We start from the raw sequence: 14,138 nt of genomic DNA, 5'->3' as shown, positions 1-14,138 counted from the left end.
GGTGAGATGATGTTGAAATACTCAACAATGTACTTATAGTTCATAATATTCCCTGCAACTGTACAATGCATAAGCTTTTATAGATCAGAACAGGACTTTGTTTCACTTGTCTTTTTTTTTACCATTTTTTGTCTACCTCAGTACATGTCTAACCTTATATGTATCCATTTCACTTTGGAGTTTTAGCCTCTTTGTTCCTTTCTTTGCCACAAGCCCAGGATTCATAGGCCTATGGAGTCTGTAAACCGGTCTTTTACTTCCTTTGTATAATACTAGGCCCAACTTTCAAAATCCCCATTAGTTTTATTATTCACAAGCAGTCTACATTTCAACCATAACCAGCTCTGAAATTTTATGGAATTTGAAATAATTACGGCTTTGGATTCAAATGTCATGGCTTATGGTAAAATCCCTAGTTTGTGAAATAATATGAGGTTGAGGAACTATATTTCAATGATTCTCATTTGTAACAAAATAAGATGCTAATGAAGTACTACAGTTTCAGAATATCGTGTTAAACTGTTAACACACATATCAATATTAAGGAACTAGAAGCAATGTGAGGATAAGAAACATAATAAATCAGTCTCAAGGTGAATACTCTGAATAGCATTGTTTTCACTATCTTTTCTCAAACCACGTATTGTTATGTACTTATGTTGCCTTGGCAAGCCATAGGGGAAACTGAAAAAGTTGATGAAACTCTTTAAGAACCTTAGTTCATACTTGAGTCATTGTGGAAGCCCTCGTAAGTTGTTATCACAAAGCTCGGATCATCTCTATCTCTTTCAACTCTTTTCTTCACGGGACAGCCATCAGTTGAACATTTGTAGTAGTTTCTACATATGAACATGGACATCATTACAGTTAGCCAGTGGTATGGTGCATTTCATTTTCAGCTCATAAAGGTTGAGTTTTAGAAGATGTAATTCAAGAACTGAGAAAATGTTGTTCCTTACCTGGGATTTGGGCTGTTCTTCACCATCTTCTTCCCATACTTTCTCCACTTGAAACCATCGTCAAGCACTTCAACTTCAGACTGTGTCTTGAATGCCACTCTCTCTTTAACTTTCTTATTTTCTTTCTTAACTTGGTTTTCTTGCATACGGAAATAAAAAAGAAAACAAATAGATTTAGGGTCCAAATGGTAACATACTGAATAACTTTGTTGCAGTTATAATAGTAACAAAACATATAAATTCATAAACATTTAGAAATTTTTGTTACTATTAATTGCGATGCGGTTTTAGCATAGAATGACTTTTAAAAAACACTATAATCAGGCTTTATGTCTTTGCTCCCATAGTCTGATGCATAAGGTTGATGAAATCCTCAATGACATATGTCTTGACACCTGTGATTCTGTTTTCATTCATGATGATTTATTTCTTATATGGTTTCTACAGAACTAAAGAGAGACTTACCAGCCGAAGCAGTGGCTGTAGCAGCAGAAGCGTTGGTACTTGAAGATTCAGGTTGACTCAAACTGCTAGAGGAACAAGAGAAGAAAGCAGCAGCATCACTGGTCTGATAAGGATAAGATTGATTCATTCCGGAAACCGCAGAGGCAAGATCATCATCCATCCATTCATCTGACAAGTATAGATCCGGAATGTCTAAACCTGAGTGAGTATCATCACTGAAACTCCTCGCCAAGTTCGTCTCCGCATCATTCATAACTCGAATACTACTACTTAGTGCCTATACGTTTCAAATAAATCTTTCTATTTCCAAGTTTTGAAGGCTAGCTTTAGAAAGGAAGCTTCGAGGTAAGTGTTTGAATATACTTTGTAGAAACGTGTACTTTGTGGGTACAGTTTCCCAAGGAAACTTACATTAGAAGATGTAGTAGTCTTACAATGACTTTTGGTTGACTTATGTATTGGTCCACGACTACTAGTCTTCTTTTTTCAAGTCCTTTTCATAAGTCTCCTCGTGCAAGGACTTGAGGCTTAAGTTACGCTACCACAGTTCACAAGCGTCCCATCGCTAAGAATAACATCAATGCATTCAAGTAAGAAATGCTGTACAAGAGATAAAGACGTGCAGTAGTTGACTTACAAAGATAGAAAGGACTTATGAATCAGACTGCTGAATTTTCTAGTCAACCGGACTTTGCTATGTAGAGATTCTCCCTACTTCCTAGACCTTAGTTTATGCAGCCTAAAGCGGGTTCATATTCTTTTTACCTCTAAGAAGTGAATAAGGACTAGTTTTGTACATATATCATACATTTATTTGAGGATAAAACGACGTAAATCAACATCATAGGTGTGAATCAAACAACCACAAAAGAGAATACATATGTATAAATTAAGGATCCTACTCTGGTTATCATTTCAATTTAACGGCCAATAATAACTTTATAGAATTTACAAAATTGCAAAAATTTAATGATTTCAATTTAACGTCCAATAAAAATTTATAGAGATTTTATTTAATATTTACAAATATATATATAAGTTTTTCTCGGAATTATGTCTTTGTATTTTTAACCAAAAAGTTTTAAATCTACTAAAATCTATTATAAATCATATTTATAAGTAAATTCATATAATTAAATAACACTAATATTCAAAAACAAATTCTTAAATAAATAAAATATAATCTGATTAAAAAATAAAACTATTAATCTACTAAAATCTATTATAAATCATATTTATAAATAAATTCGTATAATTAAATAACACTAATACTCAACCAATAGTTTTAAATTCATAAAGAAATAAAATTAAATCTGATCAAAAATAAAACTATTAATCTAATAATATTATAATAAACAAATTCATTTAATTTTCTAATCCATTATTAAAATTTAGTAATCATTAACCGCATAAAAATGCCTACCGTAAATCCCAAATTTAAATTTTACTATAAAGGTAAAATACGAAGAAACCATGACGGTGTAAATTTGGTCCGGTTTAACAAAACCGGAAAGTCCCGGTGGGTTTAAAGAGCTTAAAAACAGAAGAAAGGGTTTTAGTTCTGCGAGTTGGTTTAATGGCGCGTCGCAAACCCAACGCGCCGCCGAAAGCCACGCGCCAGCCGGCCAAACAAAAGTTCTCCAGCGCCGAGAGATCATCTCTGTACGCATCGAGGGAAGCAGCTAAGGTCCTCGGCACAGTTCTCCGAGGAGACTCCGAGCGTCGAGCCGTCGCTTCGATAAAGTCACTCGTCTTCAGCCCTTCCGTCCGCAACAAACGCGGCACCTTCGCTCTCGTCTGTGAGACCCTCAAACGTAATGTCAACAACTTCTTCTTACTCTCTCTCTCTCTCTCTCTCTGATATTCAGACAGTAACTGATATGTCTTTGTCTTGTCTTGTCGGCAGATCTTACTGTAATAAAAGAAGTTCTTGAAATCGCTAACGTGTTGAATAGCAAATGGAAGGTAATGGGTTTATCGTAATTTCTATAAAGTTCGATACTTTAAAGTTTACTTCTCTTTGGGTTCATTTTAATTGCTATAAAGTTTGCTCCTTTAACTTACCCACAAAATGCTTCTTTTTGTTTGCATAGAGGCAAGAGCCATTGGTCTACATTATTTGCTATGATATCCTTTTCGGAAAGGTAATAGCTTTTTGTGAGCTTCTCTAGCTGTGTTTTGTTTTTTTTGTTTTTTATCTCAAGGGAGCTACTTTGATTGCAGGAGCCTCCATTGATTGGTGATGCTGAGAAGTTTCTCATGAAACGTAAAGATGCTCTAGTGTCAAGTCTAGCTACACTTTTAGTGAGGAAGAAAGCTGAAACCGTTGATGAGTTGTTGGGTGTTTCTCAAGTTAATGGTAATAATATGATAACCTAAGCTATTGTGGTTTTGAGTTCTTTTCTGTGTATTGATTTTATAAATTGTGTGCAGGTCCTTTGAAACCACGTTATGTTCGCGTAAATACACTCAAGATGGATGTAGATTCAGCCGTGCAGGAGCTGGGGAAGCTCTATAAGGTAACACTAGCTAGTTAGTGAAATTGAAATCTTGGATAAGTGTAACATGTGTGAACGGTCCTTTTTATGATCTATGTGTCCTGATTTTATTTTTCTCACTTTTTTTTTTGTTTTCAATAGGTGCAGAAGGATGAGACAGTTCCTGACCTGTTGGTGATGCCTCCTGGCAGCGATTTGCATTCTCATCATTTGGTTAAGAATGGGCGTATATTTTTGCAGGTAAAACGGTGAATGATCTTTGTAAATTAGTATGTTTTAATATATGATTTATTTTAATTAATTAATATTCATTTCTTCTGAATGATAGGGAAAGGGAAGTGCAATGGTAGCAGCAGCACTAGAGCCAGAAGCAGATTGGGAGGTGGGCCACAGTTCTCGCCCACATTTTTCTATTTGGTAGATTGTGGTAGTATCATGCTAAGTTTTTGCCTCTTTTTGTGAAGGTTATTGATGCATGTGCAGCTCCAGGAAACAAAACTATTAATCTTGCTGCTCTTATGAAAGGACAAGGAAAAATCATAGCGTGTGAGCTAAATGAAGAACGTGTAAAGCGTTTGGAACAGACTATTAAGCTCTCTGGTGCTACCAGTATCCTTCTCTTTACCCTTTCAGCTTTTGTTTTGATAGTTTTGTTCCAAGTACCTTGAAGAACAAATCTGAATGCTTCTTAAGTCTTGCCTCGTGTCCATGATGTCTTTTCTTAACCCCAAGCTGTAGATATTGAAGTCTTTCATGGTGATTTCTTGGGACTAGCTCCGGAAGATCCTTCTTTTGCAAAGGTAAAGCATTACTTGTCAAGAGAAGTCACTGTGTGGAATGAACAGTAGTAACCAGGGTTTTAAAAATTCTGGAAATGATTTTTCTAGAATGTTTTAAAAAAAAATCGGTCTATGCGTTAAAAAAATCAGTCGGCGTTCGCTTAATCAATAATATATAAAGGCCTTAGTTACCGCTTAGCGATTTCTTGAACATTGGTAAGAAGATGCAGTCATTTGAGTGCATGTGGCTGATTATCTCAGGTTCGGGCTATATTGTTGGATCCTTCTTGCTCTGGCTCAGGAACCATTACAGATCGTTTGGACCATCTTCTCCCTTCTCATTCAGCAGGTTTTAAACTGATTCTTGTGCCTGTGTATGTGTGGTTTATGTTACGTAGTGACTGAACCTTTAAGACACTTTTTTCCATGTAGATAACAAGAACTATGACTCCATAAGACTACACAAACTCGCTGTTTTCCAGAAGAAGGCTCTTGCTCATGCACTCTCCTGTGAGTTTTACATATTTCTCTCATGTGTGTTGAATCAGTACTCATTCTATGCGTATACCCTTGTAGTTCCACAGGTTGAGAGAGTAGTATACAGCACATGCTCCATCCACCAGATAGAAAACGAAGATGTTGTCTCATCTGTTTTACCTTTAGCTTCATCCTTGGGCTTCGAACTCGGTACTCCTTTCCCTCAGTGGCAGCGTCGTGGTCTCCCTGTATTAGCTGGATGTAAGTATCATCATCACCCTTACCGTTTTGGTTTCTTAAACAAGTTGATGATCATGTTGGGGTTTTTTGTCTTGCAGCTGAGCATTTACTCAGGATGGATCCAGAGGAGGACAAAGAAGGGTTCTTCATCGCTTTGTTCACCAAGACAAACAAACTCGATGACTTGAAATCGTCTGAAGTTTCTGAAAGAGAGTGTAGAAGAAGACGCAGACAGGGTCATCCGTTTCTTTGGCCTAAAGTGTTCTTCAGAGCTTGGAATGGGCGGATGAGGTAGCTTCATATCAAGTAGCAACTCAGAAGACTAGGTTTCTTAATTCTCACGTAACGGACTTGATAGTTATCGAACTTTTGGTTAATCTTCATGTTTTTTTTTTTGGTCTAAATGTTAATCTTCATGTTATCATATTGAAATATTGCAACAAACCTCCCAAACTCGAAAATATGTTAATAACATTAACAACACACCATATCTGCCTTATACTATTATCTACTAAATGTTCATGCTTCAAATATTAAAGTAATGTTCACGTAAGAATAATAGGAATGGCTAGCAAAAAAATGAGTAGAAATAAAATTTTACAAATTATGAAGAATGATAGTTTTTTATCAAAATTAATAAAGAATAGATTTATTCTATAATTCTCTACAAATAAATAAAAGAAATAAGAAGAATGTAAAAAACAAATTCTCGTGAATTGTAATTTTTTTTAAAAAAAGCTAAAGAACATAGGATATGAATGGCGTTCTTTGAACGACAAAAAATAATACATTTCTTAATATTCCTAAAAAATTCACAATTCACAAAGAATAATTTTTTCTTCTCATTTTCTATCATTCATTTTTTGTAGAAAAATAAAAAATAAAGTTATTTTTTTGTTAAATATGAGATGAAACAATCATTCATTTTTATTGCTGTAATTTTATTTGTCTACGTTCATTTTTTATTGTTCTTCTTATTTCTAAAATGGTCATCGGTCCGACACACGGTGTTCTTCCTCAGTCGCCATTCAAATATGTTTTGTCATAGTACCTAACTAATATATTATATGGTTAAAAGATTGTTTATAGATATGTTGTGATATTACCTGAAAATAATGTTTTCGTTTTCTAATTATAAAAAGTTAAAATTAAGAAATAAAAAGATGCATAATTGAATACTAATCAAGTAAAAATCATATTTATATAATCAAAAAGAAAATATTCAGTGATTTTAAGATTTATTTATTATATTAGATAAATGTTTACTAGATTTATTTTGCAAAAAGAATTCATAAATATATAAATAATTTGATGTTGGAGTTTAAATTTTCGAGCATGATGTATTTGAATTGATAATGTATTAATAAATATTTATAAGATGATTGATGACAAAATATATTAATAAGATGATTATGCATGCGTGCAGTCATGCACATACACGGCTGATAATTAATAGATTTAACACTATTTTATAACAACATCGCGATATTGAATTATAACATCACACTTTATTAGCATGCCTTGCTCGAACATGGAAGAGCAGACGTGAACTGAAATGTTATTTTCATACATTATAGTTTCAGAAATTTATTCAAATAATCGTAAAACCATTCGTCCCATAGTTAAGCCGCTCAAGCCACAAGCGGGTAGGATGCACATGATTCAATACCTGACAGAAAAAAAAAACAAAAGGGAAACTCAATGGGATAAGTCCAAACCAAACCAATAGTAAATAATTAGATAAGACCAAAACTGAAGCTGGTCAAAAAAGAACTTACCACACATATTTTTGCCCCTTTCTATCTTGAAGTATCCATTTTCTCCCCAATCACTTCCCCATGAGTTCTTTACAAGCCAGTACGGGATGCTATTTTCAACTCCATAGCCAACTACTAATCCAGCATGGCCTGTTCTCTGTTGCCACCAATGCCTCGGTTAAAGCTGAATAATATATTGTAACGTTTTATTGTTAATGCGGTCAAGAGAAGGGAAAACTTACATTTGTAAATAGGTCACACGAGCTGTCAGTAAAAACTCCTTCCTTGTAGTACAAGAAATCATGAGGAACGGCAAACGTTACAGTCACTGGCCTCACCAATCCAACTGCATGCTTCAGTTCATCCTCTGAACCCTGTTTTTATATTTTTTTTAAGCACCTCACAAGTGGTATCAGAGAATGGATCATTTTGTGAAGATGAATGTGAATTAGATTTACCGCAGTAACAGAGTCGAGGACATTAACACTAAGGTCTTCAGGTCGAAACTTGCATGCACGCTCTTCAGCTACGGAAGCGTAGTTGTCTTTTGTTGCGATCCCACCATTGTGTTTGACGTATGCAAAGGCTTGAGATGGAAGTCCACCCTTGCAACCAGCGTTACCGAAAGCTCTATCACAATCCAAAAGCTGTTGTCCGGAAAGTGATATCCCTTCGCCGAATGCTTGATGGTAAGCTGCCTCAAGAGCTCCAGTCGCGCTGCAGTGAAATTTGGATCATTTTATATTAGGGATGATCTAAAAACTGATCATGAGAATAAGGTTTTCACCTAAATGCCCAGCCAGATGCACAGCGTCCCTGGTCTTGGACAGGGCTAACAATACCATCTTCTCTCCAGTCTTTCTGAAATTACAAGATCCTCATGTTTTGTTTTTTGTTATTTATCTTCTGAAAGACTAATTAAGTAGAAAGGGAAGTTATTACTGTTTCTGGGACCGCAGCTTCAGTGAGATTCTGGTTGACTGTCAAAGTGGTACTCGTAGAGCATTTTTGAGGATCCCGGAGCATTGCATAAACCTCTTCTCCAGTGTACAGAACAAATTCTGTAGAAAGTTTCATATTATGTGAGAACGCAAAAATCGATATAAAATCTAACATTTATTTCATATTAGATCAATTTTTACAATATTCTATTAGGTTTTTAAATTATTTACACATACTCATTTTTTACTCGCCTAATAGACTAAGCAAAAAATAGTTCCTAACAGATAAAACAATAATTAGGTGGCGAAGGATGTTTGTCAAGTTCATCTTCGAAATAATACAAATCATTTTTATTCTCTTGTCAATGATCACACTAGCTCAGACTCTAAATCATTAATAAACAATCTCAAACTGTATAGTATATATATGTGTCCAGTTCCAATGAATAGGCTCATCATAAACTATATATGTATGACTCTCTAAAACTCACTATTAGGAGCTGCTTTGTATGGTAAGCCTGACTCCTCGTTGATGAATCTAGCTAGCTGGAGAATGTTCTTGTAACGCTCAGTCACGCCGGACTCAAGCAGTTTGGGGACTTCAAGCGGATCCACATACCTTCATAACCCAAAATTCGCCCACAATTACTCAAAATCATTTATATTTCAAAGTAAGGTCAAACAGCTAAAGCAGATGATAGTTTACCGTTTCAAGAAGTCAACAATATCTTCTTCCTCAGTCGTTGTCGCGGCCGCTACTAGAATCAACAAGATCGAGAGAGATAGGATTAGTCTTAGAGACATTGCTTGCTTCTGTGGTTATGGACTCAATAAAAATTTTGAATTCAAAGTGATGTGGATGAAGAAATAGGTTACTGGGAGACGTATTTATAGATCTTTGTCTCGTCTCTTCTTCACAAAGCTTTTGACTTCATTTTCTATCACATGGCTCCACGTGGTTTGACTTATCATAATCCCCACGTTTACCTAAAGGGTGTATTATAATTATATTTCTCTCTCCCCCCGAGCTTTCAAGCAAGCAGTGCGTTAAATTCTAAACCAAAATCTTTACACCATGATAAGGTGGTGGAAGAGGCGAGAGATTTGGCCGATTAAATATTGAAGATGGTGACCGTCAGAGCCGGCCCTTGGGCCAAGCCAAGGAAGCAATGGCTTCCGGCCACTTCATGATAAATATATTTTCGGCCACATATTTTCAAAAGTTTCTCTTTGTCTAGTGGTAAAATCTCTGGCTAACAAACTTCCCTGCCCCAACCAGTGTTCGATTCTCCAGTAAAGCAGCCAATTTTTTAAATTTGTTTCTGGTCTTAAATTTTGTAGGACCGGCACTGGTGACCGTAATATGCTAGACTCATATTAGATAGTTGCAGTAAGTTTTCAGTAAAGCTAAATTAGAATCTATATATACTATAATAAAAGGGTTATACCCTCCCCTCTCAGCCCCTCCACGTCACATTTTAATTCCACGTCAGAAGGTGTCCACGTCCTTTATAAAAATCAACCAATCAAGAACCGTTGTTTTGCCACATCATAGCAATTCAAGTCGAAAATGTATAAAATAGGCTTCTCATGGGTTTATAATATTAAGGATTGGCCCGGTTTGAGGTTTGAGCCCACATCTGAAACCCTCCGATTGAAACGTCAATCATCTTCTTCAAAGATAGTACGTCTTCTCTGTTTCCTATAGTAAATCTCCGTTAGAGCTTCGCTCACTTCAACAATTAATTATGTTCTTCACTCTCCTCTTAATGAATTCGTATCACCTTCTTTTCTTTCTACTTCTTTATAAACTTACTTCCAAAGAAACCCGAAACTCTCATAAGCCGAAGTTATGGCGATGAAACCCAATCAACAATGGCCCCTAACAGTTCTAAAGCTAAAGCGGCATGAATTGTATCCTCTCCAGGTTTGTAATAGCGTAAGCCATGTTCTATTTTGTTTGGATTCCTTGCGGTAGAAGGACGAGCCTTTTGATCGTCTGGCTCGATCTAAATCTCTCTTTTTCTGGTGATCAAATCGATTATGTTACCAATCTCAGTGTCTTCCGCTGTGATATCCATCCGGACCTCCACCTCAAACGTTTTCGCACGAAGGAGACCCTATCAGGAGTACTTCTCAGTAGGCTTTCCGCCTCTGCCTCAGCCTCCACCACAGCAATACAATCACTGCCTGCTCTCATGATAATAAGCAACGAACGAATCGTTCCAACTCCATCTGTTTATCATCCTATATAAACCTCTAATATGATTCTCTTAAACCAAACCCATTTCAAAACATTGCGTTAGATTTCTAATCTTCATGTACATTTTGCAGGAAGTAATTGTAAAGGCAGTCACTACGGATCCAAACACTGGATTGAAAGTTCCTTTCAGTAAGCTCTTTGCTAGCTCCACTGTGAGTTCATTATTACCTCCATCACTTTATCGGGCTAATTTCATAGGCAGGTTCAAGATGTAGAGTATGAGTGGGGCTCTGGAGACGGATGAGAGAGTATTGGCTCTATTGGTGGTGCATGAAGCAATAGAACCGTGAGGAGACAGAGGTTCTAAAACATTTTGGATTCATACTTTTTGTGGTCAGTATGTTCTGAAAACGTATGATGTCCATTTTCTTGGTTGAAAGATATGAAGTTGCTTAGAATTCTGATTGCTTATACATGTAGTTTTGGATTCTCAGATACTTTCTTAAATTCTGATGATATACTCATCAAACTACACTAAAGAGTTTACGTTTTCCTCTGTAAACACTCAGATGGATAAGATCAAGAGACTGTCGTATGTGCCTGCAGCACTTAGTCTGAAGCATGCACCTTCTGTAAGTGGTGTCAGTTTACCAACATCATTAAAAAGAGTTTATGTTGAAGCTCAAACCAATGGTGTCAATTAAACCTTATTTTTAGGATTTTGCTTCATACTTTCATCATTTTTTGCATATCGTTCATATAGTAGGTGGAATAGACTTCTCTATGGTGTTTTGTACTCTTGAGATTATCACTTCCGCCATAACCGTCTTCTTGAATAAGAGTCCCCAACAACACCAATAATTAATTCTGCTTTTGTGGTGACAAATGTTTTTGTTTCTTCAGTTCCATTGAAACAACAAACATCCATGTTTTGAGTTTCCATCACGTGTATATAGATAATCTCTCATTACTTTGGCGGCTTTTGATTTAAATCTAGAGACTTTTTTTTCACGGAAGTTACAAAAGCTTTTGATTATCTTTCAAATGATTTGTTCCAGTAGATATCTATTCTTGGGTTCAGTTTTATTTTTATTTTTAAAAAGTTAACAAATTACCCTTTCCTTTTGCCTAGACAAAAGCAGGTGTTATCAAGATGAAGAATAAACTCGCCTAACACAAGTACAACCCGCACATCTATTAAGATCACTTGATCTACGAGATAAAAAAAGGTTTATTCAGGGGTTTAAGAGTTCCCTGTGATTTATGTTATAGTTTCTTTCTTCACATTTTCTGCTTAGAAGATACATTTTATAAACTATGCTCCTTTTCTATGTAAGGTCTGTAAAGTCTCTTTGGAAGCGCAACTTTTTTCTAAACCTCCGGGCTCCGGGTGTCCCCTTTCTCGAGAGTCAACACTTTGCCATAGTTTTTCTAACATTTTTTTTTTCTTCTGCTTTTTACTATTTTTATAGATGGAATTTTCTGTATGAATTAGTTTTTATCCATATTCCTTCATATTGGTTAACTATCCACTTCTAATTTGTTCTACCCATTTATGTTACGATTATTTACTGGAACCTAGACGAACAAAAACAGTATATTATAAAAAGACTAGAGAGAGCTAATAAATAACAAACATTTATAATCTGGGTATGTAGAAGAGATTTAGGATGGAGAAGGAAGAGATCGACCTCTGGACAATACAATGATTGGTAAGAGAGACAAAATATGGCGACAACAAATATTCAAAGTGAAACAATGGTAAAAAGAACCAAATTAATAATCATGTAGAAGACCAAAGATAATTATCCTGTTAGAAACAGAGAACCCCTCCAAATTTGTGCAGATAGAGAGAGAAGATACATTGATATGTGCCGAGAATGTTTTGATTAGCACTTACGAATAATAAAAATGCTTGAGAAAGAAATAAAGAAAAACGATCAAATTGATGGTGTTTTTTTTTGTTGTAAGCAGAAGAAAAGAGAATGGCCAGTGATGCAATAAAATCGCAAACATTGATTTTCACAGCAAAACACACAGAAGTAATTGTTTCAACTTCTAACCAACACTTGATCTAATTTAAATAGGCAGCTACCAATAGAAAAAACAAAGTAGTTGCCAAAAGATTAATGGAGAGCCATATTGGACGGTAAAAAGAGGAGAAAATTAGAAAATGAGTTTTTGTGTAAATTAGAAAATGAGTTATTTGGACATAAAAGAAATTGTGGCATTCACATCAAAAATATATAAGTTCAAGTCTTAGAAGTCAATGCACTTATGTTCATAAGAACACCATGAATAAATAGTAGCTCAAAAATCCTACAAATAAGTGGACAAAAATTTAAACAATCTCAAAATTATAGGTATGGACGTTCGGGTACGGGTCTGTTCTTTGGCATATTAGTTTTTTTGGTGTTTTAAATTAGGTCATCTTCGAATATTACAAAATTTTGTATAGGGTTCCTTCTGAGCCAGGTGGGTTCAGTTATGATATATAGAAATCTAAATATAACCGAATAACCAATACATCTTAAACGGGTCCGGATATTTGTACCCAAGATAACAATATTACCCGATTCAGTTTATGTATTTTATATCCAAATTATTCAAATGTACCAAAATAACCAAAAATATTTATTATACATAGTTTTTGAGCATTTTTATTTAGGCTATCATGTTTTATCCAAAAAGACACAAAATATTAAAACTAACTAATATATTAATTTAAGATTTTAATTTAAATTATTAAAATAGTTATATGTACAATTATAAATAATATTTTTAGATGCAATTCTTAAGTAAAACATTTTAGTACCTTGATTATTTTTTGGCTGTTTGTGTTTAAATATCTCGAATCACAAATGATGAAATCAAAATTTAATTGCTAAAGCCCTTTAGATGATTAGTAGAATTTTGTACATGTTATAAACAGCCTTCAAGCATAATATTCGAAGAAGTCACACTCATGGAACTAGAACATTGACTCTTCCTTACAATCTCAGCTCCGGTTTTACCATGTCTTAGTTTATCACTGGTTATACCTAATCTACTTTTCTTGGACTGATCAATGACTACTAAGATAATTTAATTAAAAATACGTTGTAAGATATGTATTGACGTTTATTGCGTTCCAATCATCTTGAAAAGCATACAATTTTTTTTTTCCAAAGTAACATGTCAAAAGTAGAGAGGAAACCCAAAAATCATTCATAACTTTAGTTAGCTTTTGTGCTTAATGTACTTTTTAATACTAAAATAAGTAATGCTGATTTTATTATTCTGTAATTTTTATTGCAATTATTTTACATATTTTACAATATACACATTCTATATAATACAATAGTGAAATATATAATATTTTCTTGAGAAAAATCCGGGCGTAGCCCGGAAAAAGGCCTAGTTCTTTTTTAAAACGATATGAAATGATTCGATTTCATTATTTCTTTATTGGTATTATACTATTATTGTTCGAAATCGGTAAAAATACGGTGGGAGCTATTGTGAAGTCGCCACCTAACATGTTCATTTTTAAAATAAATTAAATCTTATATATATTTTTTGTATGTTATTTTTTTTTTCACTTTTAGTTTTTTTTTTTAATATTTTTTTTAATAAAACTATTTTATTTTAAATAAATGAATATCAACTAAGTTTAACTCGCACGGTGCGCAAGATCAATTTTGTTAATAGTGTTAGGTTAAATTTAAGTTTTTATAAAAAAATATATGATGTTATTTTAAATGAAAGAATATGTATTAATGTAAAATCAATTAGTATGGTCGTTTTATTACATTTATGTTCTTATTGCAATATTTGGTT

At 34.4% G+C, this 14,138-nt stretch overlaps 3 protein-coding genes and 1 long non-coding RNA gene across 5 annotated transcripts; 2 read left to right on the top strand and 2 right to left on the bottom strand.

Moving 5' to 3' along the window:
- Nucleotides 1-64: 64 nt before the first annotated feature.
- On the bottom strand, nucleotides 65-2,514 carry LOC106364019 (probable WRKY transcription factor 50). The gene is made up of 3 exons (XM_013803667.3): nucleotides 1,425-2,514; nucleotides 960-1,098; nucleotides 65-839 (listed from the first exon to the last, which is right to left on the bottom strand). Exons 1-3 carry the CDS (start codon nucleotides 1,675-1,677, stop codon nucleotides 716-718), a joined length of 516 nt encoding a protein of 171 aa, XP_013659121.2. The 5' UTR covers nucleotides 1,678-2,514; the 3' UTR covers nucleotides 65-715.
- Nucleotides 2,515-3,000: 486 nt separating this feature from the next.
- On the top strand, nucleotides 3,001-5,888 carry LOC106364018 (25S rRNA (cytosine-C(5))-methyltransferase NSUN5-like). Its single transcript, XM_013803665.3, has 13 exons — nucleotides 3,001-3,238; nucleotides 3,331-3,389; nucleotides 3,518-3,568; nucleotides 3,648-3,783; nucleotides 3,858-3,943; nucleotides 4,064-4,162; nucleotides 4,251-4,304; nucleotides 4,387-4,531; nucleotides 4,661-4,722; nucleotides 4,963-5,050; nucleotides 5,134-5,211; nucleotides 5,278-5,439; nucleotides 5,517-5,888. Exons 1-13 carry the CDS (start codon nucleotides 3,001-3,003, stop codon nucleotides 5,711-5,713), a joined length of 1,455 nt encoding a protein of 484 aa, XP_013659119.2. The 3' UTR covers nucleotides 5,714-5,888.
- Nucleotides 5,889-6,296: 408 nt separating this feature from the next.
- On the bottom strand, nucleotides 6,297-9,236 carry LOC106364017 (thiol protease aleurain-like). The gene is made up of 8 exons (XM_048739392.1): nucleotides 8,823-9,236; nucleotides 8,608-8,735; nucleotides 8,118-8,236; nucleotides 7,963-8,036; nucleotides 7,634-7,892; nucleotides 7,418-7,549; nucleotides 7,172-7,332; nucleotides 6,297-7,115 (listed from the first exon to the last, which is right to left on the bottom strand). The coding sequence occupies exons 1-8, from the start codon at nucleotides 8,918-8,920 to the stop codon at nucleotides 7,010-7,012; spliced, it is 1,077 nt and encodes a 358-aa protein (XP_048595349.1). The 5' UTR covers nucleotides 8,921-9,236; the 3' UTR covers nucleotides 6,297-7,009.
- Nucleotides 9,237-9,726: 490 nt separating this feature from the next.
- LOC125577712 lies at nucleotides 9,727-11,858 on the top strand. Of its 2 annotated transcripts, none has more exons than XR_007316111.1 (6): nucleotides 9,727-10,043; nucleotides 10,176-10,508; nucleotides 10,582-10,712; nucleotides 10,889-10,951; nucleotides 11,452-11,548; nucleotides 11,657-11,858. It is a non-coding gene; the product is annotated as an uncharacterized LOC125577712 (long non-coding RNA). The 2 variants fall into 2 exon arrangements; XR_007316110.1 differs by having other exon boundaries at nucleotides 10,578-10,712.
- Nucleotides 11,859-14,138: the final 2,280 nt, after the last annotated feature.

Source organism: Brassica napus, chromosome A9, assembly GCF_020379485.1.
Source record: "Brassica napus cultivar Da-Ae chromosome A9, Da-Ae, whole genome shotgun sequence".
NCBI lineage: Eukaryota > Viridiplantae > Streptophyta > Magnoliopsida > Brassicales > Brassicaceae > Brassica > Brassica napus.
Note: the sequence above shows the minus strand (reverse complement) of the source record. Positions and strands in the feature narration are given on the sequence as shown.